General features: G+C 39.5%; 2 protein-coding genes across 6 annotated transcripts in view; one reads left to right on the top strand and one right to left on the bottom strand.

Annotated features, from left to right (window-relative positions):
- The window catches only part of LOC139459540 (uncharacterized), a 56227-nt gene extending 36099 nt beyond the window's left edge, over positions 1–20128 (top strand). For 4 of the 5 annotated variants that reach the window (XM_071241074.1, XM_071241072.1, XM_071241070.1 and 1 more), the window contains exon 2: positions 14079–20128. In XM_071241074.1, the coding sequence (XP_071097175.1) occupies positions 14254–16413 (2160 nt within the window). In that variant the 5' untranslated portion in view covers positions 14079–14253 and the 3' untranslated portion in view covers positions 16414–20128. Of the gene's footprint in view, positions 1–1011; positions 1092–14078 lie in introns of those variants that run through there. The other variant, XM_071241073.1, reaches the window with a different exon arrangement.
- The window catches only part of LOC139459542 (zinc finger CCCH-type with G patch domain-containing protein-like), an 86088-nt gene that overhangs the window by 33610 nt on the left and 27409 nt on the right, over positions 1–25069 (bottom strand). The gene's annotated exons all lie outside the window — the stretch shown is intronic.

Raw genomic sequence — 25069 nt, 5'->3', positions numbered from 1 at the left:
ACAGAGACGACAGTGCCACTCCTGCCCCCAGGTGAGATCAAAAGATCTGCACAGCAAATTGTGGCACCGTAGACAACTGGGCCACCTGTGTCCTCCATAGATGTGGATTTTTAACATGGTTTTAAATCAAAGAATGCACACAAATAAATACTTCAGCAGGCTTGGACTAAAAAGAAATACAACCTGGAATGTTTTATAAAAAAAATTGCTCTTCAGCAACCCATGCTTGTTGTGAGACAGCTAATGGGACTGACTTGCTCTGGTTGAGAAACATATGCTGATGAAACACACACTTGTCACCTTACTGTCATCTATCAAAATACACATGATACAATTTATGTGGTTGAGCTTTCACTGCATTTGATTTAAGTTCAATGTTCACAGTAAACTAAACCATCAAGTTCTCAGGCTCGCTGACTAGGTTGATGCATGTCATCGTATCCCAATCGCATTGATCGATGTGCATAATATCAATCACTGGATTGTCTGGTCCAGATTTGATTATTTACAGCTGCCATCATATAGCTAGAATATTGCTGAATACGACATTAAACAACAAACTCTTAAAAACACCCAAAATAAAATGAGGGATATCTAACCTCGTTTTTATACCACATAGAACAGTCAGCAAATTCTATTGGTCAATGTAAGAAGAGAAGGGTTAAAAAAAATTAACATGTCGTAGTTGGTTAAGAAACTGACAGCACTGAAAAGGTTAAGTAACAAAGTGATAGAAATAGTATTGTACAACACTTAGAAGTGAAGGTGTTAACAGAGCTCCACACAACCTCTCCCTCACACAATGTTGTACAAACACACACTAGCAGAGTCAAGGGATCTGTGCATGGCTGTCAAAGAGGTGATGTTGACCCATCTCATTACACTCTCTTTACCTGTACCCTTACCTGGATACCTATCTACCTGTTAATTAAAGGTGAGACACTGGATGAATGGATCACGGATTTCGAACATATTTCCACAGGCAAATCTTACGGTTTATGTGCATCAGTACATTAGGGGAGGGACCTGAGGAACAAACAGTCCCCGAGACAATGAATGATCGGCAAAGGTGAATCCGTAGTTAATTACAGGTAAGACAAGTAAATTTTCCTGGGAACAGAGCCCAATTGTTTTCATGCTTTTCTTTTAGCTTAATTGTCTGTGTCAGAAGAAAGAAAGTTTATGAAGGATTGCTCGAAGATTGATAAGTAGCTGATTGTCTATTTTCACAGGTGAGAATACCTGTTGTCAGCAGGTGTGTAACAGGAAGGAAATACCTGGGAACAAGACATGCTTGTTCAGGTACACCAGTGTGGTGCTGTTACACCCTGTGTGGATTAACAAGAGGGATTAATGTGGGCTGACAATGTCTGGAGGAAAATGTCTGAAGGTACCTACCCGTTGTTCAAAGATGATATACAAATAAGGGTGGCCCTCCTCAAACATGTGACGCAGGTAATACAAGCAAATTAAAGTAGGGTTTAATGTCTACGGGGAAAGAAGGAAACTAATTAAGGCAATCACGGCAGGTGAATTAAGTTTTGATTACACAAATTGTCACTAAAAATCTATTTTCATTTATATTTTATTTCACACCTGGATATTTTCTTTTCCATTCATTTCTGATCTTAAGAATTATCATCTCTTGTTTTTGTATCAAGAGATCTTGAAATAATAATAATAATGATAATAATAATACTTGATACCTTCAAAAAAGGCTTCCACATGGTTTCTTGATTGGAAACATTCTCTTATTTTAATATAAATCAATAAATGTATTTTGAAAATTGAAGGTATATCATTTCACTGGTGTTCTTTTCGCACAGAAATCCTCTACTGCATAAACTTATGGACAAAATATTTCATTTTTTCATTGTCTAAGACATATATTACATTGTATCATTATTTCATGGGTTGATTTAACTGCTGGCCCGTCGGCCCATGGCCAGTAACTTTGAACAGGAGCAAGCCCTGCTGGCTACACACAAGTTTGTTGTTAAATCTACCCCTGTATTAGGTCAAACTTCATAACTGTGATTCATTTATATAAAAAAACAACACACATAAACCATGTACTTTAGTTTCAGCTTCTAATTGTTCTGGAACTATTTGAAATTTAGTCGATAATTATACTTTAGTCGTATTATAATATCAAAGGGCTCCATCTAAAAACATGACAGAGACGAGTGTACCTGTTGATTACAGGTGAGGGTGAGGGAAAGTGACATCCACCTACACCACAAGATCGTTACACAGTAACTACCAGTTTCCTAGCACTGTGAATACAGAGCTGAATGTACATTTAAAATGTCATGTGTGTTTATCTGTTCATTGCAGGTGCAAATGCAATAAATGCTAAAGAAAATGCAGACACTTTAGGGATGTAAATTTACCATTGTATCACAGGTGAAACATCTGTTTACTAACTTTGTTGACCGTAACAGTAAATGTGCCTGTAAGACTCTGTGTGACAGGATTCAGCATTCAGGAATCTATTCTCATTTCAACATTTCCATTTTAAAAGTCTTTTGGGTTTTCTCCCCCACACTTTACAAATCTCGAACTACCAATGCAGTGCAGCTTCAGACTATCACGACACATACATTTCACTCCTTTTAAAATCAAGTACTGTGAAATATTTTCATGAGGCTTGAATTTGAATACTACGTGCTGCTGTTGCCGTGGTCCCCATTTCCCACGATGCACAGCCCACAGGGTGGCCATAAAACTCAACTCTGAAGGAAATGTTTTTAATGAAAGTTGCTCCAGGGGTTGCAACACATATCTAAACAGGTAATCTGTGGAAAAAAAGCTTAAAATTGATATTGCTGTATTTCTTGTATTTATCGCCCATGGGCTCTCATAAAACTATTATTATTTAGAGCCTCTTCAAAATGCAAAAGACAGATGACAAGTATGAAACTAAACAAGCACTGTCAAACCTTACTGCATCACCATTTTATCTGTGGGACTGAATAAGTATGATACTTCAATTCAGAGTGAGTGAGAGACCATTGTTTCACGATGGGAGTCTGTACTGTGTCATGCTGCAGTCTGTACTGTGTCACAATGCAGTCTGTACTGTGTCACGATGGAGTCTGTACTGTGTCACGATGGAGTCTGTACTGTGTCACGATGCAGTCTGTACTGTGTCACGCTGGAGTCTGTACTGTGTCACGATGCAGTCTGTACTGTGTCATGCTGCAGTCTGTACTGTGTCACGCTGCAGTCTGTACTGTGTCACGATGCAGTCTGTACTGTGTCACGATGGAGTCTGTACTGTGTCACGATGGAGTCTGTACTGTGTCACGATGCAGTCTGTACTGTGTCACGCTGGAGTCTGTACTGTGTCACGATGCAGTCTGTACTGTGTCATGCTGCAGTCTGTACTGTGTCATGCTGCAGTCTGTACTGTGTCACGATGGAGTCTGTACTGTGTCACAATGCAGTCTGTACTGTGTCACGATGGAGTCTGTACTGTGTCATGCTGCAGTCTGTACTGTGTCATGCTGCAGTCTGTACTGTGTCACGATGCAGTCTGTACTGTGTCACGATGCAGTCTGTACTGTGTCACGATGGAGTCTGTACTGTGTCACGATGGAGTCTGTACTGTGTCACGATGGAGTCTGTACTGTGTCACGATGCAGTCTGTACTGTGTCACGATGCAGTCTGTACTGTGTCACGCTGCAGTCTGTACTGTGTCATGCTGCAGTCTGTACTGTGTCATGCTGCAGTCTGTACTGTGTCACGATGCAGTCTGTACTGTGTCACGATGCAGTCTGTACTGTGTCATGCTGCAGTCTGTACTGTGTCATGCTGCAATCTGTACTGTGTCACGCTGCAGTCTGTACTGTGTCACAATGGAGTCTGTACTGTGTCATGATGCAGTCTGTACTGTGTCATGCTGCAGTCTGTACTGTGTCATGCTGCAGTCTGTACTGTGTCACGATGCAGTCTGTACTGTGTCACGCTGCAATCTGTACTGTGTCACGCTGCAATCTGTACTGTGTCACGATGGAGTCTGTACTGTGTCATGCTGCAGTCTGTACTGTGTCATGATGCAGTCTGTACTGTGTCATGCTGCAGTCTGTACTGTGTCACGCTGCAGTCTGTACTGTGTCACGCTGCAGTCTGTACTGTGTCATGCTGCAGTCTGTACTGTGTCATGCTGCAGTCTGTACTGTGTCATGCTGCAGTCTGTGCTGTGGTGAGCATAGGGGGTTGTTGCTGCATATATGAGAGTGTGGATGGAGGTGTGGGAGGAGATGAAGTGGGGAGGGGAACGGGATATGTTAGACATGTTAGATATGTGAGAAGACCCACTCTCACTGGCGCACCCAGCTTTGTGTATTTACATGAGAGCAGTACTATCATTATGTTGTATACGGTATGTCAATGTCGTACGAGGTAACAGTGTTGACACTCAGAGGAGGGCCACGTGACCGATTCTGTTGAGTGTCATGCGGTGCAAGTTCATCTGAGGCGACAGGTTCACTCACTCCGAGTCAACACCAACCACAAACAAACTAAGTTTATTCTGAAGTAAAAAATAATCACTTTCTAAATGGTTAATATATGCATGACCAATTTTCACAATATCTCATTCTGTATCAAACACAAATCAATCTCTTGTACTTTAAGTCGAAACCATTTCATTTTCAAGGACATTCACCATGTTCACAGACTCTCATCAAAATGGCCAACATATCTGTTTTTATCCATCATCATCATCATCATCATCATCATCATCATCATCATCGTAAAAGCTTGGTCCCTGCAAATTCCTTATTTATTTATCATTTTCAGTTGTGTCGAGTGAGTGAGTAAGGTTTCACTCCGCTTTTGGTAATATTCCAGCATTATTATGGTGGGGGATACCAGAAATGGGCTTCAGACATTGTACCAAAGTCGGGAATCAAACCCGGGCTTGATGAGCAAACGCTTTAACCACTAGGCTACCCAACCGCCCCCAGTTGTGTCGAACCTTTGATAACTTGAAGTATTTACGTAGGTCCCTTCAACTTCGACACAATGGTGTTTGATTGTATTTTTTTTTCTTCACTGCTGCACACACAAATCAATGCAACAATCTCATCATTTTCCACACTTGCTAACTAGCAGTACAGCAGTCTGTGTGGAAACCAGTGGCATACAATATACATTTAGCTGTCTGCCAGGATGTCTACAGTGCAATCACCTGGTGTCATCACTGATTTTCAGTGATCCATTTATATAACTTCCACCTCTATTTTGCCTTTTACACCCAAAGGAATGTGTTTCAGTGGATTATGAAGGCTGACTATTATCTGACGATGACGTTTTAGATTTGTGGATTATTTCAATAATGGGCCATAGTTTCCTTGTGACTAACACAATTACATCAAAAAGAATATGCGCCTTTTCACTCTTACCATGTCTAATTTTTGAATAACCGCTTCTCTACAAAGATAACTTTAAACAAGAACAACATTTCTTACCCTCTTGGTTCATCAGCTGGACAAACTTCTATCTGACCAACCATGATATATAAAGGACCTTATGGGTGAAAAATCGCATTTTGACTTCTTATATCTTAAAACTAAAGTGTCCCAGTACCACAAAAATACAATTAATAACCTTCATTTCATATTTATTACAGAGTCACATGGCATCCAAAATTTGGACTCATTTTCTGCGAAGTCGTATTATCAAACTTATAACTGTTTATGTACTGATTGCAGTTTTTAGATATGAAATCGGATTAATTGAAAGTAGACATGTATGCTGAAATGTTTTGAAATAATGTTTTTTATTACATTACGAACTAACGAGAGAGAAATAAGATATTTTTGTACAGCCAGCACACATGGCAATTTATACAAGAATTTTTTTCACGTCAAACATCTTTCTTTAGGACGTCACAGCACAATTGTATCCGAGCACCCACAACATCCCTTTTCTCCTTGCGGGTCACATATATTGTAAAATTGTGTAAGTTGCGCTGTCAACGAAACATGGCAACCCTTCTCTCCAATGGCACATGTAAGTTACTTCACATATCAATTATAATGAGAAGGTTGTCTCTAAATGCCATAACAAATATATGCTCATAAGTTAAATTATCAGTGAATAAAACGACATGTGGACACCATGCAACCTACGCAAATCAATTACGTGTGGTGTACTTATTGCCCCATTTTCTCCGAACATGTTACACAGTATGTGCAGTTTTCACACTCAGATGAAAGCACATCTAAGCTTGGCCAGGACAGCTTTAATTAGCCTTTCTATACACTGTTATTTTAGGATGCCGTTGTGCCACGTTTGTGGCCCAGTATTAAAATAGTGAAGATTTACAATGTCTGTATACCTACAAAACAGGAGATACATACACATGTCCTGTTGTACTGCATGGGTATGGCTTATCACATACATATACTGACAATGATCACTGGAATGCAAATGGATCCACTGGTTGGGGAACAAATAAAATCACATTTGAGTGGATACTATGCCTGGATACCTGCGTAATAATAATAATAATAATAATAATAATAATAATAATAATAATAATAATATAAACACAAATAATGATAACAACAAGAACACCAATAATAATAATTTCTTTAACTAAAATGCATCTTGTCTGAAGGCACACCCACACATAAATTCACAACCAGGCCAAATGCACAGAAAGACATGAACACCTGCACACAAAAGTAAATCTTGCTTATTTGAAAACAAAGATGTAAAGGCATGTAAATCATGGCCCATCTTTTGACGGGGACATCTTTCTCACATTTCCGGAACATATTCACGACTGATCAATGCTTCAATTCATTTCAACTTGCTCGTTGAAGTGCCATTTGAAGGTGACTAGTTTGCATGTGAATATATGTCCTCGTACACCATGCAAAGGTCCCACAATGCAAAACTTGTCTAACAGGGATTCTCCCGTGACCTTCGATGTGATATGTAAATTTATTCAGCTCCAAATGTTGAAATACAGGTGGCCCATTGTTGGCAGAGGTGGGGGTGAAGCACCTGTCTGTCAGTCGGGATGACAGCTTTCATAAAACACTTACAACCAATGTCAGTGCCCCTAATCTGGGGCATGTATAAAAAGTATAACTACCATATCTGTAATAATAATAATAATGATAATAACGCTGTGGGCTGTGTGTAGAGGGGGCAAGGGCCCTGGGCTGATGATGAGCCTAACCAGCCTAACTGTGCCAGGATCACCCAAACCCTCTTTGCTGCCTTTTTTATTTTAATCTGTACATAACAATAATAATGATGATGATGATGATGATGATGATGATGATGATGATGTTATGAAAATTTTCAAAGTGTTAGTTTGGTCCATATTCAGGACACTAAACATATTTGGAATCTGAAATGTCTTGATGATATTTTTCAAATTTGGTAAAGATATAGAAGAATGTTCCATCAATATTTTATGCAATAATGAAAATGTCCAAATGCCATTTATGTCAAGGAAAGTCACTGCAACTAGGCCCTGATAAACCATGATAGGAATATGGAGATAAGAACCCAGACTATTGCTGATAGTAATGACAACATATACCACAAAACTACCTGCTGACCTTGTTTACTTCAACTAACAGTAAACACAACAAAGGGACCAGTTCAAAAGTTTGATGTTGACTAATTCTTTTAGTTTTGAGACATACCCACGCAAAAAACTAAATTCTAAAACTGTTGAATTTCCGAGTTTAGTGACCTCTTTTGTCATGTATTCTCATGTTTTGCCCTGTTTTTTTTTCAGAACATTTATCAAATGAAGTTTATTTACTAAGTGTTGACAATCATTTGTAGTTTTTTAATAGATCAAATTTGTCATCATATATTACGCACTGAACAAGGTGGACTATTGCCAGCGATGATAAAACCCTAACTTGTGGAAAGAATGGCTGTTTTATATAGACAACTCGTAACAGCTTATGAAAATAGGATCACTTTAGTTCATTTACTATATTAAAACATTTACAAATCTGGTAAGTTGATGTTGTTGGATGAAACTAAACAAAAGGAATTAAGATTTTTATTATCCGACATAGAACTTTTGAACTGGTCCCTAACACTTTGTGTGTGAGAGAGGTTTCTGAGTTCAAGTCTGACTGTTTTAACGACCCTTACAGTTATGTGACCAGGTGTTACTAAGCTGTGGTTTGTGCATGTCCACGGGGCATTCATGCACCTCGATGCATCTTCATTCAGGCAACAGACTTGTATGAGCAGCTGAGTACAAACTCATTTCTCTTCTCAAAACACTGCGATGCCCTGTAATCTACAAATCTATCACATCTACAGTGACAGATCATGCGTGAATGATGAAGCCTCCAGTCACACCTTCTTAACGTCACAAGTCATTTTTTAATTCACATTCATACACAGTTCAACGTGGAGCTTTTTATCAACTCATGAACAGTGACACAAGGTCATTTCAACCAGAAACTCATGAAGAACATTATCAAGTCAGGGGACGGGTGACATTTGTATCATGGGTGACCTCTGTCTTTCATTTGATGATTTCAGATTATTTTATGATGGGCGTCTTGTGGTTCAAACGTGTCATATACTGTAGCCTCCATCAATCGACATTACAGAGCACAATAACCTAGCTTTCTAATACTACTCCTGCTATTACACCCTACAGCTCCCCCCACTTCTCTTCATTCCCGATACATACTGAACAAAAGACTCACCACACAATTTCAAGATATCCCCCCCAAAAAAATCCTAGAAAAATTTTGTTCAGTATTTATATAAAATAAAAGATAATGTAAAAAAAGGTTTCTTCATTACCTGATCCATGATTGGTTTTCTGGGGATCTTTGAAATTATCACAAGGTAAATGTAGTATTTGTTGAATATCTGTATACCCGTTAAGTCAAAAGTAATTTTCATAAATCATTTGACCCCCGAAGATCTGGGTTAGAATATGTCTTCAGCAACCCATGCTTGCTGTAAAAGGTAGATTGTCTTTATTTCCTCCAGTATTGAAGATACATTATATAAGATACATTGCAGATACATGAATATATATTAAAACTAAAAAAGTAGTTACATGTTATAGTGAAGGGGGTATGAACAAATGCTGCCACTTGTTGACATAATGAGAGACTAGTAACATAGTTCGCCCCATATCTCAAGCTCAAGGTCTTTCATGTCAGAGATCAGGTGGTCAGGCACCCACGCCAGACTCTTTCATAACCATAGTGGGGGCACGGGTGGCCCTGTCATCTAAAGCACAGTGATTCGCTGTGCAGAGTTGCATCCCTTAGGCACGCCAGAAACCTATGATTGTGGGTTCAAATCCTGGTTCGCCCCGATTATGTTTCTAGGTTTGTCAGTGCCATACCCATGCTCGTGGGTTTCACCGAAGTGGTAAACGTCTGAGACCTAGATCACTTCGGGCTTTCCTCCCACATTAAGCTGACACGCCGCTATATAACTGTAATACTGTTAAAAGTGGCGTTAAACCCAACTCACTCACTCACTCATAACCATAGTTAATCTGGTATAGCCTTTTTTCCTTTTCCAATCCATAAATCGAACCAAAATATGTTTCGTTTACTGTATTTCTAATAGAAATCAAGGGATCTTGTAATAATTGGGATCTCTGATTTTGAATGTAAAAGATATCCTGCAAAAGGTGATTTTGAGTTTTGAGACGATCCCTCTCCACAGAATGTCAGAGCAATCCTGGCTAAACATTAACATTATTAAATAATAATGTCTACATAGTGACAGTGTGCTCAGGAATGTTCCTCAACAAGCAGTTCTATACTTACAAGCATGTATACTACATGTTATGTAGTATTCATTGAATATCTGTATAAGTTACAGCTACACACAATGATGAAAAGTGTTTAACATTTTTACCTTCTCCACACTGGATAGACGCTCTATTACAGTACACCATGAGTGAGTGAGTTGGGTTTAACGTCGCTTTTAACAGTATTCCAGTCATATCACAGCGTGTCAGCTTAATGTGAGAGGAAAGCCTGAAGTGATGCAGGTCTCAGACGTTTACCACTTTGGTGAAACCCACAAGCATGGGTATGGTGCTGACAAACCTATAAACATAATCGAGGTGAACCGGGATTCGAACCCACAATCATAGGTTTCTGGCATGCCCAAGGGACACAACTCTGCACAGCGAATTGTGGCGCCTTAGACGACTGGGCCACCAACTACACCATGAACTTGCCATAGAAAATAACATCAGAGAAGAAAGACATTGCAATCATTTCTATTCTTGTCACAAATGTGTTATGTTAAAAAGGGAACAAAAAGTGTCAAAATGTTAAGAGCATCTACTGAATATAAAGCAACATTTCTCAGCCATATACTCAGGGAACATATATTAAGGGTACTCAACATCTAGCAACCATATGCTCATGTGAAAAAATAAGGAAACAAATATTAAAATCTAGCAACCATATATTCATGTGAAAAAATAAGGGAACAAATACTAAAATTTAGCAACCATATATTCACGTGAAAAAATATGGGAACAAATATGAAAATCTAGCAACCATATACTCATGTGAAAAAAAAAATGGAACAGATAATAAGGGTACTCATTATGAGGCAACATACTCATGTATAAATAAAAAGGGAACACGGCTGTTAAGGGACTAGTTTATCTGACTTGTTTTGGTATATACCCTGATTAGCAGTGTACAGATATAACCATTCCAACACCAACTGTTTGAATTAACAAGTCTCCAGAATAAGAATTATGGCTACATAGTCCTTTCCCTTTTAATATATATATTCCCCAAAGTATGTTTGTTTGTTGTTTAATGCCACACTCAGCATTATTCCAGCAATATTCAGCAGTCAGCAAATAATCAAGTCTGGATCAGACAATTCAGTGATTGACATCATGAGCATTAATCTACACAATTGGGATACAATGACATGCATCAACCAAGTCAACAAGCCTGACCGCCCGATCCCTTTAGTTGTCTTTTACGACAAACATGGTCACCTCTTACAGCAAGCTTTGGTTTCTGAAGACCTATTCTAACTCATCCAAAGTAAGAGCATAAGGATTCACTGTATATATTCTTTATTATGTTTAAGTCATCAGTCTTAAGACCAGATAAGAATCATGTTTTCGTAAAGAAGCTAGCGGCTTTACTTTGCATCCTTATTGTAAAGAAGCACCTGCTTGTATAGAATAACTATAGTGTGACACAATAAAACTGGGCTCCAGATAAATCTTAAGGCCATTGATTATTTTATTTACATGTTTTCTTTGGGAACTCAATTTATTTGAACTCCCTTGGATCTGGTTACTTTAAAAAAAAATGACAACAGCCATTCATGTCTCAGTTACAGTAAGTGAGAACTAGCCCTATTCAGAGAATATTGTACAAGCATGTGTGTCATATTGATTTTATGAAATGAGTATCAGAATTCTTGTATTTTCCGAGCGAAAGCGAGGATAATACATGAATTCTTACTCGAGTTTCGTAGAATCAGTATGACACACATCTGAGTGTAATAATTTCATTATTACCCAATATTTCTTAATCATTTTGACCCCCTGTTTAGAAAAATGCACTGATCACGACCGCCGTCTAACAAAACCACATTGTTGAATGACGTCAACAGCTATGACATCGTTTCTGGTGTGACGTCATCATAATAACATTTGAATGATGCAGGGGTCCGGAAAATTTAAAATCCCAATCGGACATTTACATTTATGCCACGCCCCCTTCAAAGAGCGTGTTTTAGTACGACTTTTTACACACAAATTACAAGTTGTTACGTATTCATAATATGATGAATTATGAATTGTTTCAAATTAAATTGTTTAATTCACCGGACAATTAATAACAAATAATATCATTTTAGATATATATGGAAAACATACGTTTGTTTCTGTTATAATAACGATCTGTCAACGTTGTGAACGGTCTAATTAATATTCATGAGTCTGCTCAAGTGTACGCGTTGTAACATTTGGATTGAGACTATTATCCCATATTTGGTTATCACGTGACCTCACGGGAAAAGTTTTTTTTTAAACTAAAGATTATTTAAAAACAAGACAGATAATATAATCATAAATCCTAAACTATCCACCAAGTGAAAGTCGTTAGCCACGACTTACAAAATGATCATTCAGACTTTGAGGGTTTGGCAGATCCGCTCGACTGATCAGCATCGGTCGACTGGCTGTCGTCACGCTTTCGCTTCTTGACTGAGGTTACGTATCGTAGCATTGTGAGGATAATGAGGTACATCGATGATGCAAGGTATTTATGTACAGTTGTAAACACATTTTACTCAAATCAACAAGAAGTTCTCAGTAATAAATCCTCGATTAATCAGTGTCAACTCAGTTTATTGCCTATTACAGTGATTGACCGATTGGACTATCATTCTAGGTACGATGTATTTACAGCAATCAAAACAAACAAAGCTTGTTTTGTGTAGATAATCTTCATTGTGTTACAACTGCAGACAGAAATTGCTCAGTCCTAACTGTTGATCATGTCCGGTCAAAATTTAAGAATGTCCGGACAGAAAAATTTAAATGTCCGGTAAGCAATATTTTAGACCGGACATTTGAGATTCCCAATCGGACATGTCCGGCGCATATGACGGTTTCCGGACCCCTGGAATGATGTCAACAATGCCATCTGGGTGATGTAAACAATGCACTGGTGTGCAGGAAGAGATATTTGCACTAGTGTGTGTATGGTTTTTATCAACTCAGTTATTTCTAACCCTAAGGGTAATAAAGTGCATTATTCACTGCAGCAGAGTTTATGTATGGGTGATGCCTGCACTTGAAATTCGAGTACCCAAGCTGAAAAGGCTACATTGGGGTAATAACGCACAGTGTTGTCATACTGTTGATTCTTAGGAAAAGAAATGTGTATTTGTACGCAAGCTACTCAAAATTCATTGAGTTATGGTGATATATTTTGCATATTTTATGCAAATAAGCAGCTTATGTGGAGCTCTGAACATAACTGGCCAATAATAGTGTCTATCAATACCTGACAATACCTGTTAAAAGGGTTATATAATAGGCCATTAACTTTCTTGATAACACATCATGAAATTATATTTCCAGAGCTCGTTGATACGCCCATCACAAACAGACAATTCATATTTAATGTCTCATGTGTGCACAGTATATGTTCTAGCTCTTAAATCTATCTGCTCATTTATGCTTAATTTGTATATTAATCCTTCACATATTTGAACTAGATTTGACATGGAAAAAACCACTTGTTTCATATTTAATATTACAGGGAGGTAGGGTAGCTCAGTGGGAAGGGGGTAGATGTCTTTAGTTTGATTCCATCTTATGAGACGACAGAGGGGTGTGGGACATCCAAAAGACTGTTTAATACTGAATGAGTGAGTTGCAACACACATATATTGCGATATGGCTGAAATAATGTGACTTCAAATATTATTTTTTAACTCACTCATTGGGGAGGAAGAGGGAATGGAAGAGAGGAGGAAGAGTGAGGGAGAGGAAGAGAAAGGGAGGAAGAGAGAGGGAGGAAGAAAAAGGAGGGGACGAGAGAGGGGAGGAAGGGAGAGGGGAGTAAGAGAAGGGAAAGAAGCAAAAGAGAGAGGAAGAGAGGGGGATGAAAAGTGAGGGGAGAGAGGGGAGAAAGAGAAGGGGAAGAAGCAAAAGAGAGAGGAAGAGAGGGGATGAAAAGTGAGGGGAGAGAGGGGAGAAAGAGAAGGGGAAGAAGCAAAAGAGAGAGGAAGAGAGGGGATGAAAAGTGAGGGGAGAGAGGGGAGAAAGAGAAGGGGAAGAAGCAAAAGAGAGAGGAAGAGAGGGGATGAAAAGTGAGGGGAGAGAGGGGAGAAAGAGAAGGGGAAGAAGCAAAAGAGAGAGGAAGAGAGGGGATGAAAAGTGAGGGGAGAGAGGGGAGAAAGAGAAGGGGAAGAAGGGGATACACACAGTGAAACAGAGGGTGAGTGTTGAGACTCTATGAATGAGACGAAGTTTAATTTCAGAAGACATCCAAATACCTTCTTCAAACTGTATATATCTGCATCACTTTCTGTTTATTTTCAGGTACCACAACTCATGATGAGGTAGACAGACAAGCAAGAGACCACGGAAACTAAACACCCCAAGTACAGGGTGTTGTCTAACAATAACGTGTGATATCTTGGAGGAATCAAGAAACGATATTCAGTGACATGAGAGACTCCTGTAACGTGTGACATCTCGAAACAATCCAGACAAGATGATGAACCCAAGCCAGCCCCCTATGACTCCGGTCTGCTGCCTCTGTCAGACAGTCTTCCAGGATCCAAAGGTTCTGCCCTGCCTTCATACCTTCTGTTCAACTTGCTTACAGAATCTTGTGACAGGAGAGCCGGGATCAGGGGAGATAACCTGTTCTACATGTGGGTGTCACGTGACTCTGCCTGTCAGAGGTGTGTCTGGATTGGTTACTAATATGCTTGTGAAGCGACTCGCAGATAATTACTTAAGTGAAATAATGAAAAGTCTCCATAATGACCACACAGAGACTTCCGAGCCAGACGAAGGGTTCGGGGAACAGTCGGAAGTCCATGTTGGTCACATGACTAGATCTGAGACCTGGCATGGACAAACAGATGCCGTTCCACAGACAATTGTTGGGCAGGCTAAGTCACTAAATGGAGACAAGCAGTCAGAACTTTCCACAGCAGTTTCAGATCAGTCAAGTCCTGGTGCTGTTGCTACACAAGAAGAAAAACATGAAATGAAGAAGGAGGCATGTCGAGTGACAGGCAAACTCATGTCCAAGCTGATGCACCTCCAGGGGGAGGCTCTGAGGATTACTTACTCTATTGACTCAGTCAACGAGGGGGTTCGTCAGTGGCAGGAGAGGAACATCGAGATCAAAGCCAGCATCATGGACAGGTCACGGATGCTGCAACATCTCATCAAGAGACACGAACAGAAGCTTTTAGCGGAGGTAGACAACCTGGAGAACCATGACCAGTTCCTCAATGAGGCTGACAGGACCAAAAATGAGCTGCGGATGAATCTGAAGCGTGTTCTTAACGGTGTGGAGTTCCTGAAACAGATGCAAAACTTTGGGCAGGATGAGGAGATTCTAGCAATGAAGGACTTTCTTCTGGGTGATCTGAAGATTTTGTGTGGTGTTGAAACCAACAAAAAAGAATATACCTTAAAGGTCCCAACAGTGACATCATATGAGAATCTTGATGATGAGTTTGGCAGTTTGATCCCGGTTGAGAAGAGATCTGTCGTGTTTGAGCCAGATGCTGGAGAAGGACTAGGTGACATGAAACTCACCCAGCTGGAGAAAGTCAAACAAATGGAGTTTACAAAAGCCTCAAGTACAAAACTGAGGCGAAGAAGAGCCAAGACACAGCAGATTCGCTTCTCTTCTCCGCAAGGGAGGGAACTGAGGTTCTCATCACCCCAGAGAAGAGCCACAAGGATCATCACCTCTGAGGACCGGGAGCTGGAAGTGGAGAAGACATCTCCAGAAGATGATCCCGAGAGCCCGGAGGACATGAAGGACCTTCAGGAGACTCTGAAACTGAGGAGGAAGGAGCTGTTGGAAGAGAAACACATGGAGGACAACATGGAGAACATCCATGATGTTCACTTGTTCAGTGCCCACAGACGACCCACCAGAGAGAAGAAGAGGAGGGTCCAATCCTTCAGTGGCAGGCCATCCTCCAGGACACGGCTGATGGAACAGGCTGCAAAAGGATTACAAGCTCCCAGTGAGGCTGAACAACCTGAGGGACACCAGGAGACAGCCACACTGGACAAAGCTGGAAGTATCGACAACATAGAAGGGGAGATAACTGCAGGTAACGACGCGTCCAAGGAAACAACTCCAGCTGATGAAGAAATGACCATGAAGCTGAAATATCTCCGTGACAACTGGAGACGAAGAAGAGAGATCCTCAAATCCAGCGAGAGTTCACAGACATCATTCGAAAGAGCACCAGGAGATACAAGTCCTGTATCACCAGATTCTCCCAAATCACCTGAAGCTAAGGTTGGAACTGAGACCAAGTTCCAGATGTTCCGAGACCAGCTCAGCTCTATGAGACATCACATCGTACCAAAAGGCAACTCTCCACCCCCAACCTCACCACACAACAGTCCATCTCGCAGGATGTCGGACAGTATGGCAGCTCGCAAAGGATCAACAGGCTCCATACCCGAAGTGTCTAATGAGATAGATTTTTCATCCTCTCATAATACTCATGAGAACTCGGTTTATGACAGGCTTGATACAGAAGGGCAAGTTTTCGGTACATCAACATCCCCACCTACAAATGACAGCGCTCTGACACGTAATCGGCTGCAGCAACTCAGAGCCAATGCCAGGAAGAAGAGAGAGAGATGGAGGTCCCAAACACTGTCATAAACACTGTTATAGAGAGGCACACAGGTGGTCAAAGGGAGGTTGTGTGTAACGTAATAATACAATTGACCAAACAATTTCGACTTGTGTTACAGCATGATAAATCTGTGTACTGATGTAAAGTGTCATGACAGTTAGACTGGATACTATTAATACCATTATGTTGCATAACAGATGTATGCCAAGCTACACACGATTGTATACCATGGTATAAAATGTTTATATAACAGATATGATGTCAGTACCCATACTCGATCATCCAGTGTATAAAATCTCCATTCTATTAAGATAAATACCCAAGAGACCCATTCACAACCATTGTTTTTAGCCTGTTAGAAACAGGACTAACTGAGGTAGACTAACATCTAGTCTCTGAAATGAACATATTTTACCGAAAAAAACTGCTGTTAAATTAATTAATAAAAAGAAGCCTTTGGACTTTCTTCATTTTAAGATACTGATACAGCAGTAATCTAGACTTGCCAAACATTATAGACATGCATGAGCTGTATTGGATATCATGACAGACTACGATTGAGGTGGTGATGTCTCTTCTGAAAGAAGGCTTTGGTTGTCAATGGGTCCAGGCTATTTAAAACAATAGTGGAGATGTAATACATGTAGAATACTAAACTGGCTCCTGTGTAATACTGTGAATAGTTCAGGTATCTGACAAGCGATATTCACGAGTTTCATAAAATTACCCGGGAGTGAGTTCAGTTTTTCATTTAATACTTGCCACTTATAACTTTTTGAAAAAATTTCACTGTTGTTTGAGAATAGGCAGACATCTATGCGATCCACAGTTATAAAGTGGATAATCGAGCATGGTGCAATATGGATATTATTGTACAAATAGGATAGAAACAGGCATGTGCTCATTCTGCATTTTTCAGCATGCTTAGTGTGACAATGGCGAGCTTGAATTGCAGAGAAACACTGGCGCTACAAGATCTCATCACATTAGTATTGTCTTGTCAGTGGCCATGGTTACGCATCAACCAAAGGTTATCACAAACAGTCGATCAGATGGCCTGTTTACACTAACCTTCATTGTTCATCATATTGTTTCATGGAATTTCAAATGTGCTTAAAAAATTGTGTGTACAAAATGGAAGTACAGTCGACTCTTGTTCAGAATTAAGGGATAGTTTGTACAGAATCAAAGCAAAGGCACCATGGCAGGGGGAGGAAAGATGGGGTGTTTGGAGCTTCTTTTTTTGGAGACCATATATACACTACTCACCAGGCTCCAAAAAAGTTAAACAACACCCGATTCTCTCATATTACTACAAATAGTATGTCTTCTTTTGAGTAGTATATTTTCAGTCTGCAGCACATGTTCTTGCTCTGAAAGGAGGTGCCAAGCACACATTTTTACCCAAAACACATCATTTCTCAGAACAAGCAGGACAAGTGTTTTTGTGAGATCATTACAATTTGTTTTTTCCTACCGGTATTTCGCTGTGTAGTGCAAAGTCTTAATACCCAGCCATGTTGTTTTGGAAGAAAGGTTGGAAGCAGGGATCCAGAAAACGGTCTGTGCGTCGGACTTGTCCGACTGTGACTGCAAAATGTCTGATTTGAAATAGGGCCAACCGGACAACTTGGAAGCTAGAGTTGTGGAAATCCAGGTAAGCAAACATAAAGGCTTAAAAAAGCCTTCAACATGTTCCAGTTCCGCTGAACGTGAGTCGACTGTATGCAACACAAATTTTAACATGAGCTCAAACTGGTGCAAAGGCTCAATTACTGTTATTGATTATGATGAAATACTGTTAAATGACGAAATATCTGTACATAAGTGTATATAAGCATGTCAACTTCTGCAGTGATACATTTATGCATATTATTATATAGCAACATACACCAACATGATCTCTGCCATGAAGCCTGGTAACCTGTAGTGGTTCCGAACTCAAACTCAGAACTTAGTACTCACTACCACAAGACCAAAGACCTGAGGACATCCCATTACAGGTCACAACAGAACTACCTTTAGCGAACTTTTGACATTAGCCAATCAGAAAGAAGCTCTCTCAAATTTAAGGCACAAGTTCCAAAATGGCACCTTCCATACCAGACTATGCTTTTAAATATATTTTGAAAAATTTCTCGATTAAAAATTTGAAAACCGAAAAAAGAAACTTGTGGAATGTCTGATGCCCAGATTGTATAGCAGTACTTCCCACAGGCTATGGAAAGAATTCCGTTTTAAATATTTATCCAACTGAAGTGAGAGGTCGACGATGTCTAGCATTCGATCTGTAAGTGACACTCAGATTGGTCAGATGATAGGTCATTCAGACGTGACCCGTAATGTCACATCAGAATCATGAAGGATGTCCTCAGATCTTTGCGCAGAAGTAATGAGCACTAACATCTGGTTTTAATGAGATTGTTGTGGTCCCAATTACATGTAAATATTAGCACCGCCATTCAATCATGTCAATCATAATCATAAGAACATTCAACATATTAGTATGTTTCAGCTATTTTTTCGTATTGGACAAGCAAAATAATTGTATTGGTCAGTGTATATAGAATTGATGGAATTGATCAGGTAATTGAACCACAACACTTGGTGTTTTTAACCCAGAACAACGTAATGTGCCTACTCAGTACATGTACAGTGTAGTATAGATGCAGGTAAGTGGGTAATGTGAGGGCATTGTTTCACTGGCTTTAACAATGGCATAGCCCCATATACAAGCTCCAGTGACTGTCTTTGAGGATGGTATTATTAGGCCAGACTTTTCATGAAACTTGGTTTATGAATCTGCCAACTCAAAAATTTCAAAAAGCAAATATGTGTCTTTTTCATTCCAACCAGAAAAGAATAATGTTAAAAAATTTGCTGACACTATCAACATAAATGAATTATTTAAAATACCATAATTAAAACCTTATGAAAATGATACATCCTGAAAACTACTTTTGATATTTGTATTTTATTTCAACCTACCATACTGAATTGGGCCCAAATCCATAAGCTCCCCGCATAAAAAAGAAATAGAAGTCTGGCCTTACCTTGTTGGTGTTCTGTATCCAAGCTGTTGGTTTTTCCTATGTTAGTGATGTTATTTTGTTTATTGCTGCTTTGAACAGTATTTCAGTGTGATCCTGGCATGTTAGCTTGATGTGGGAGGACACTTACCTCTTGGAGGAAGCACACCATTCCGGAGGTACGATAGATCACGACTAATAATTGGCCTAATCTGTATAACATGTTGTCATGGTAACAAGATAAATAAAAAAGTTCCAAGATTCCTGAATAGCAAACAGCACCAGTCAAAACATTTATGCTGGGGGATATTTAACTGTCCAATAAAAGCAGCCTTTCTGATGATGTACAGATGAACAACTGGTCTGCTACCACCAGGGTGAAAAATATTGCATGTCTAAAAAACTTTATGATAAAAGCCACATCTGTCCCATCCCACCAACCCCAAAACAAAGGGTAGAATGATTCTACTGTGTTACTACAAGGGTAACGTTATTTTTCAGGGCATTATCATTTGCAGAAGTCTGAGGTCCTCCATTAATTGCCCGACGAAGAAGGGCAGTTGAAAAGACTGAGGGCTTCTGCAAATAATAATGCCCTAAAAAATAGCGCTACCGTTATTATAGCTAAAATGGATAGAATTTGTTATCAAATATGAATAAACAACAATATCGGTTTTGAAACTTTTACTGCTATCAACACTTAATGGATGTCACTGACTATCCATTTTAGCTATAACATGTAATAACTTTGTAGTGGATCTTGGTTTCAAAATACCCCAAAACCTGGAGCAATGGGAATAACATCATGTTGCATACTCCAAGAAAATTGAAGTACCAATGAGAATGAATACATGAGATATGAAATGTCAGCGCCAGAGAATAACCAGTCTTGATTATCAGCCAAAAAAGATTGGGCGTAAAAGGCAGAATAGTGATCCAAATTATGAGTGGATCACTGAAAGTCAGTGAAGACACCTGGTGTTCGAGAGGGTAAGCATTTGCTGTGGTGGTTTGATGTTTCCAAAGGGGTGTCATACATGTCTGGTTGTCGAGAAGACTTCAGACTATAAAACACTTCAGTTTATCTCATGTTGGTCATAAACAAGATGGAACGTGCCATATTTCATTCTCTTCTGTTAATGGATATTTAAACTTGAATACTATGAACAAATACTTGTGTGTACTAGCCAAATGACAGAACAAGATCAGAGACGAAAATAACAAACTCAAAATGTCTTTGACATAAAGAAAGACAGATTACTACTGACTTTCCTACAATTGAGACACCACTCAGGGTGAACCAGAATTCAACCCCCCGATATTCATAGGTTTCTAACTACGGACGTACCTCTGCACAGAGAATTGGGGCACCTTAGACAATGGTTCCATGCATGATTTCAGTCACTGGGTTGACTGGCCCAGAATCCATTACCGTATTCGACGTAATAAGCGCCCCGCTCTAATAAGCGCCAACGGCGATATTTGCTGATATATTGGCTTGTGAACAAGCAAAATTTGCACCCCTTCCGATAGATCAATGTGCACAAGACTAATTTATTCGGTATACTACGCACACATGTGTTATATGCACCCTTATTTATGGGCAATTAAATTCTGGAAAAATATATCTGTCGTCCATAAACATTTTAGGCTGACAGCATAAACAACAAAATTTATCTTTCAACTATGGTTTTTTTCAGCAAAATAATATTCTAATAAGAGAACCCTATTTCTAATTTTGAGAGCGCCCCGGGCACTTATTACGTCGAATACGGTATTCACATGCCGCCGTGACATAGCTAGTACAATGCTGACAGTTAGTTTTGTTTGTTTGTTTATTTGTTTTTTAACGCCGCACTCAGCAATATTCCAGCTATATGACGGCGGTCTGTAAATAATCATGTCTGAACCAGACAATCCAGTGATTGATATCATGAGCAACATCCACACAATTGGGATACAATGACATGCATCAAACAAGTCAGCGAACCTCACCACCCCATCCCATTATTTTGCCTCTTACGACAAGCATAGTCACCTTTTACAGCAAGCATGGGTTACTGAAGACCTATTCTACCCCGGATCTTCATGGGTCTGACTGTTAGTGTACAACATTCACTCACTCACTCAAACTGCTCAACGTACTTTGCATCTATGTCCCTGATAAAAGTATGTGTGATAACAGGTCCTTGTATCACACGTTATGCATTTAAATATACTCCCTCCATTGTGTGTACCCATTATGTATCACATAGTATCCCTCCAGATTGAGGACAACATCTGTGGCATTATAAAGATCAATGATCAGCCCTTGAACAGTCCATTATGGACTATGAGGGAAAAAATGTTTAAATTCAGAGGAAGAATTCCAATAAATTCTGCAGCTGATTTCTAAAATTCAGCAAATTATTCTTCATGCTTGTGTTTTCAAACGTACAAAAAACACTTTTGTTAAAACATGTTTCACTGTTTTGAAAGAAATTCCAACATGATAATCCATTTTTTGAAACTGACATTAACAAATCATGCATAGTTTGAGTAGAGGGCTATCACTTATTATAACGCCTTCCAAATGCTTGAAATCCCACATGACACATCAGGCTCAAATATAACTGAATGTCATAAATAACCCAGTTCATTCTCACTTTGTACTGGTTAACCAAACTGAAGACTGCATTTATATTACTACTGTTGTTTAAGTTCTGGAGTCTCCAATCTTTGAAATCTGTCAGCATTTAATAAAGAAAGTTGTAATAGTGCATGGGTTCCACATAAATTGTAACTCTGAATACACGGGGGAATTCTGCCACTGTTTTAGATACAAGCTAGAATGTATTTCAGTAACGAGAAAGTATGGTTAGAATAATTACCACATTCCCGAGGCAAGAGAGTTAACTGACTTTAAAAGTCCAGTTTCCACCCTTGCCGAACTACGCTGGAATTACTGGGCTCGATCGTAGCGCCACCAGTGGCTATTACCAGTTATGTCCCTTCTAAGCTTCTCCTATGGAACAATTAGATTCCACCTCTTGTATCACAGTCAAGACGATATGATCGATAATCACGATCTATATTGTGATACAACAAGGTCTTAAATCGCGAAGTGCATCAAATCATGTGAGCATATTGATTAAAATCATGGAAAGATTTAGAAAATAACTGTTGACAACAAGATGGCGGTGCACATGCTTTGCAAATCCTGCAATCGACGGGAATCTGCACAACAGTTGACGAACTGGATTTCGATTTCGTTGGGTGATTTTGATTGGACTATGCATAGACTCGTTAGTCCAGCCAAAATGTAACTCCATAATACCAGCCTAGTTCGGTAAGGGTGGAAACTGGACTTTTATAGTCAGTTGACTCTCTTGCCTTGGGAAGATGGCCTTCAAGAGGGACTCTAAGGTTTGGTGCCAATGTTTGGCCAAACATTGTAACACAATGTGTGAAACTGAAACATTGTAACACCACATGTAAACTGAAACATTGTAACACCATGTGTGAAACTGAAACATTGTGTCTGTTTAACCTATGGACCTATGGTAATTATTAATCCATATATATATATAAACTGAAGAAAAGAAATTAGGGATCATGAATATTATTGGGGATTTGTTTTTGTAGTGAAGACTTAGCACACAATTTCATAAAAATAACCCAAAAAATATTTATGATCCCTAACTTTTTATGATCACTAACTTTTTTGGTTCAGTATACATAATAAAATATGAACGAGCAGATAAAGTGGTGTTTATGGACTTGAACTTAATTTGCTGGGTCTGTCAAATAGTCTGTGCCTAGTGTCCCTTTAAGCTGAACTTCACCATGACTGCAGTAAGCTATGTTGGAACTACATAGCGCTCCCCCACCATGTTGATGGTGTAAACGCCTGCCTCAGTATATGGACTGCATGTGTCATCTCTTCTCTTGTTATCTTCCTAAGTGTCTTTCATGATATCTGTCCTATTGAAGTCTAAGACAACTTCACCATGACTGTAGTAAGCTATGCTGGAACTACATAGAGCTCCCCCACCATGTTGATGGTGTAAACGCCTGCCTCAGTATATGGACTGCATGTGTCATCTCTTCTCTTGTTATCTTCCTAAGTGTCTTTCATGATATCTGTCCTATTGAAGTCTAAGACAACTTCACCACGACTGTAGTAAGCTATGCTGAAACTACATAGCGCTCCCCAACCATGTCGATGGTGTAAAGGCCTGCCTCAGTATATGGACTGCATGTGTCATCTCTTCTCTTGTTATCTTCCTAAGTGTCTTTCATGGTATCTGTCCTACTGAAGTCTAAGACAAGACAGTATTTTCATAATTTTTCTGGAAGAGGAATTCCTTTCCATTTTATTATAACGATCAATATGCAAAGTTTCACGTGGTTATAAGACTAGTTCTATTGTTTGAAAAGACTAGTGTATTTTTATGTGTCTTTATGTTTTGTTAACATGTCTTTTTACATGAATTGTGCTTTTCTTAATATGTTTTCTACTATGTTAATGAAAGAGTGAAAATTATATTACCTATGCTTCTACAAATAAAATATAAATTGTATATTTGTTTGTGTTTCAATGAACCTGGCTGGAGAAAGCTTTATGCCCAACCAAGCCCTACACCAGCTCTATCATGGAAGTGAGTGTGTTCAGCTTATTGCTGCTTTTAACAGAATTTCATTTATATCCTGGGATCAGGTTAATTTGATGTGGGAAGAAAGCCGAAATTCATGCAGGTTTTAGATATACAGTAGAACATGGATAAAATGAACTAAAAGGGACCGGAGAAATCAGTTCGTTACATTTGTTTTTCGTTTTATACGTTTACGTCCACCATCTTTGCTAAAACAAAACACAATACACACATACGTTTATACATGTTTCCTCCCTCATCTACTGATTGATTTGCTGCTGATTGCGTACAGCCAGTTGTCAGTGACACTTGACACTGACACAAGTATGAGGTACTGGAGACCTACGCTGGTTTGGAATCCCCAAAGGGAGACAAGCATGGGATACTTGGTACCTATTCTGCTTCAGAATCCCGAGAGTGAGACAATCATAGGGTACTGGAGACATATTCTGCTCCAGAATCCCCTAAGGGAGACAATCATAGGGTACTATGGACACATTCTGCTCCAGAATCCCCAAAGGGAGACAATCATAGGGTACTGAAGACATATTCTGCTCCAGAATCCCGAGAGTGAGACAATCATAGGGTACTATGGACACATTCTGCTCCAGAATCCCCAAAGGGAGACAATCATAGGGTACTGGAGACATATTCTGCTCCAGAATCCCGAGAGTGAGACAATCATAGGGTACTATGGACACATTCTGCTCCAGAATCCCGAGAGTGAGACAATCACAGGGTACTGGAGACACATTCTTCTCCAGAATCGCCACAGGGAGACAATCATAGGGTACCTGAGACACATTCTGCTCCAGAATCCTCAATCATAGGGTACTGGAGACATATTCTTCTCCAGAATCGCCACAGGGAGACAATCATAGGGTACTATGGACACATTCTGCTCCAGAATCCCCAAAGGGAGACAATCATAGGGTACTGGAGACATATTCTGCTCCAGAATCCCGAGAGTGAGACAATCATAGGGTACTATGGACACATTCTGCTCCAGAATCCCCAAA

This window comes from Haliotis cracherodii, unplaced genomic scaffold (assembly GCF_022045235.1).
Source record: "Haliotis cracherodii isolate W230 unplaced genomic scaffold, xgHalCrac1.p SCAF_13, whole genome shotgun sequence".
Lineage (NCBI taxonomy): Eukaryota > Metazoa > Mollusca > Gastropoda > Lepetellida > Haliotidae > Haliotis > Haliotis cracherodii.
Note: the sequence above shows the minus strand (reverse complement) of the source record. Positions and strands in the feature narration are given on the sequence as shown.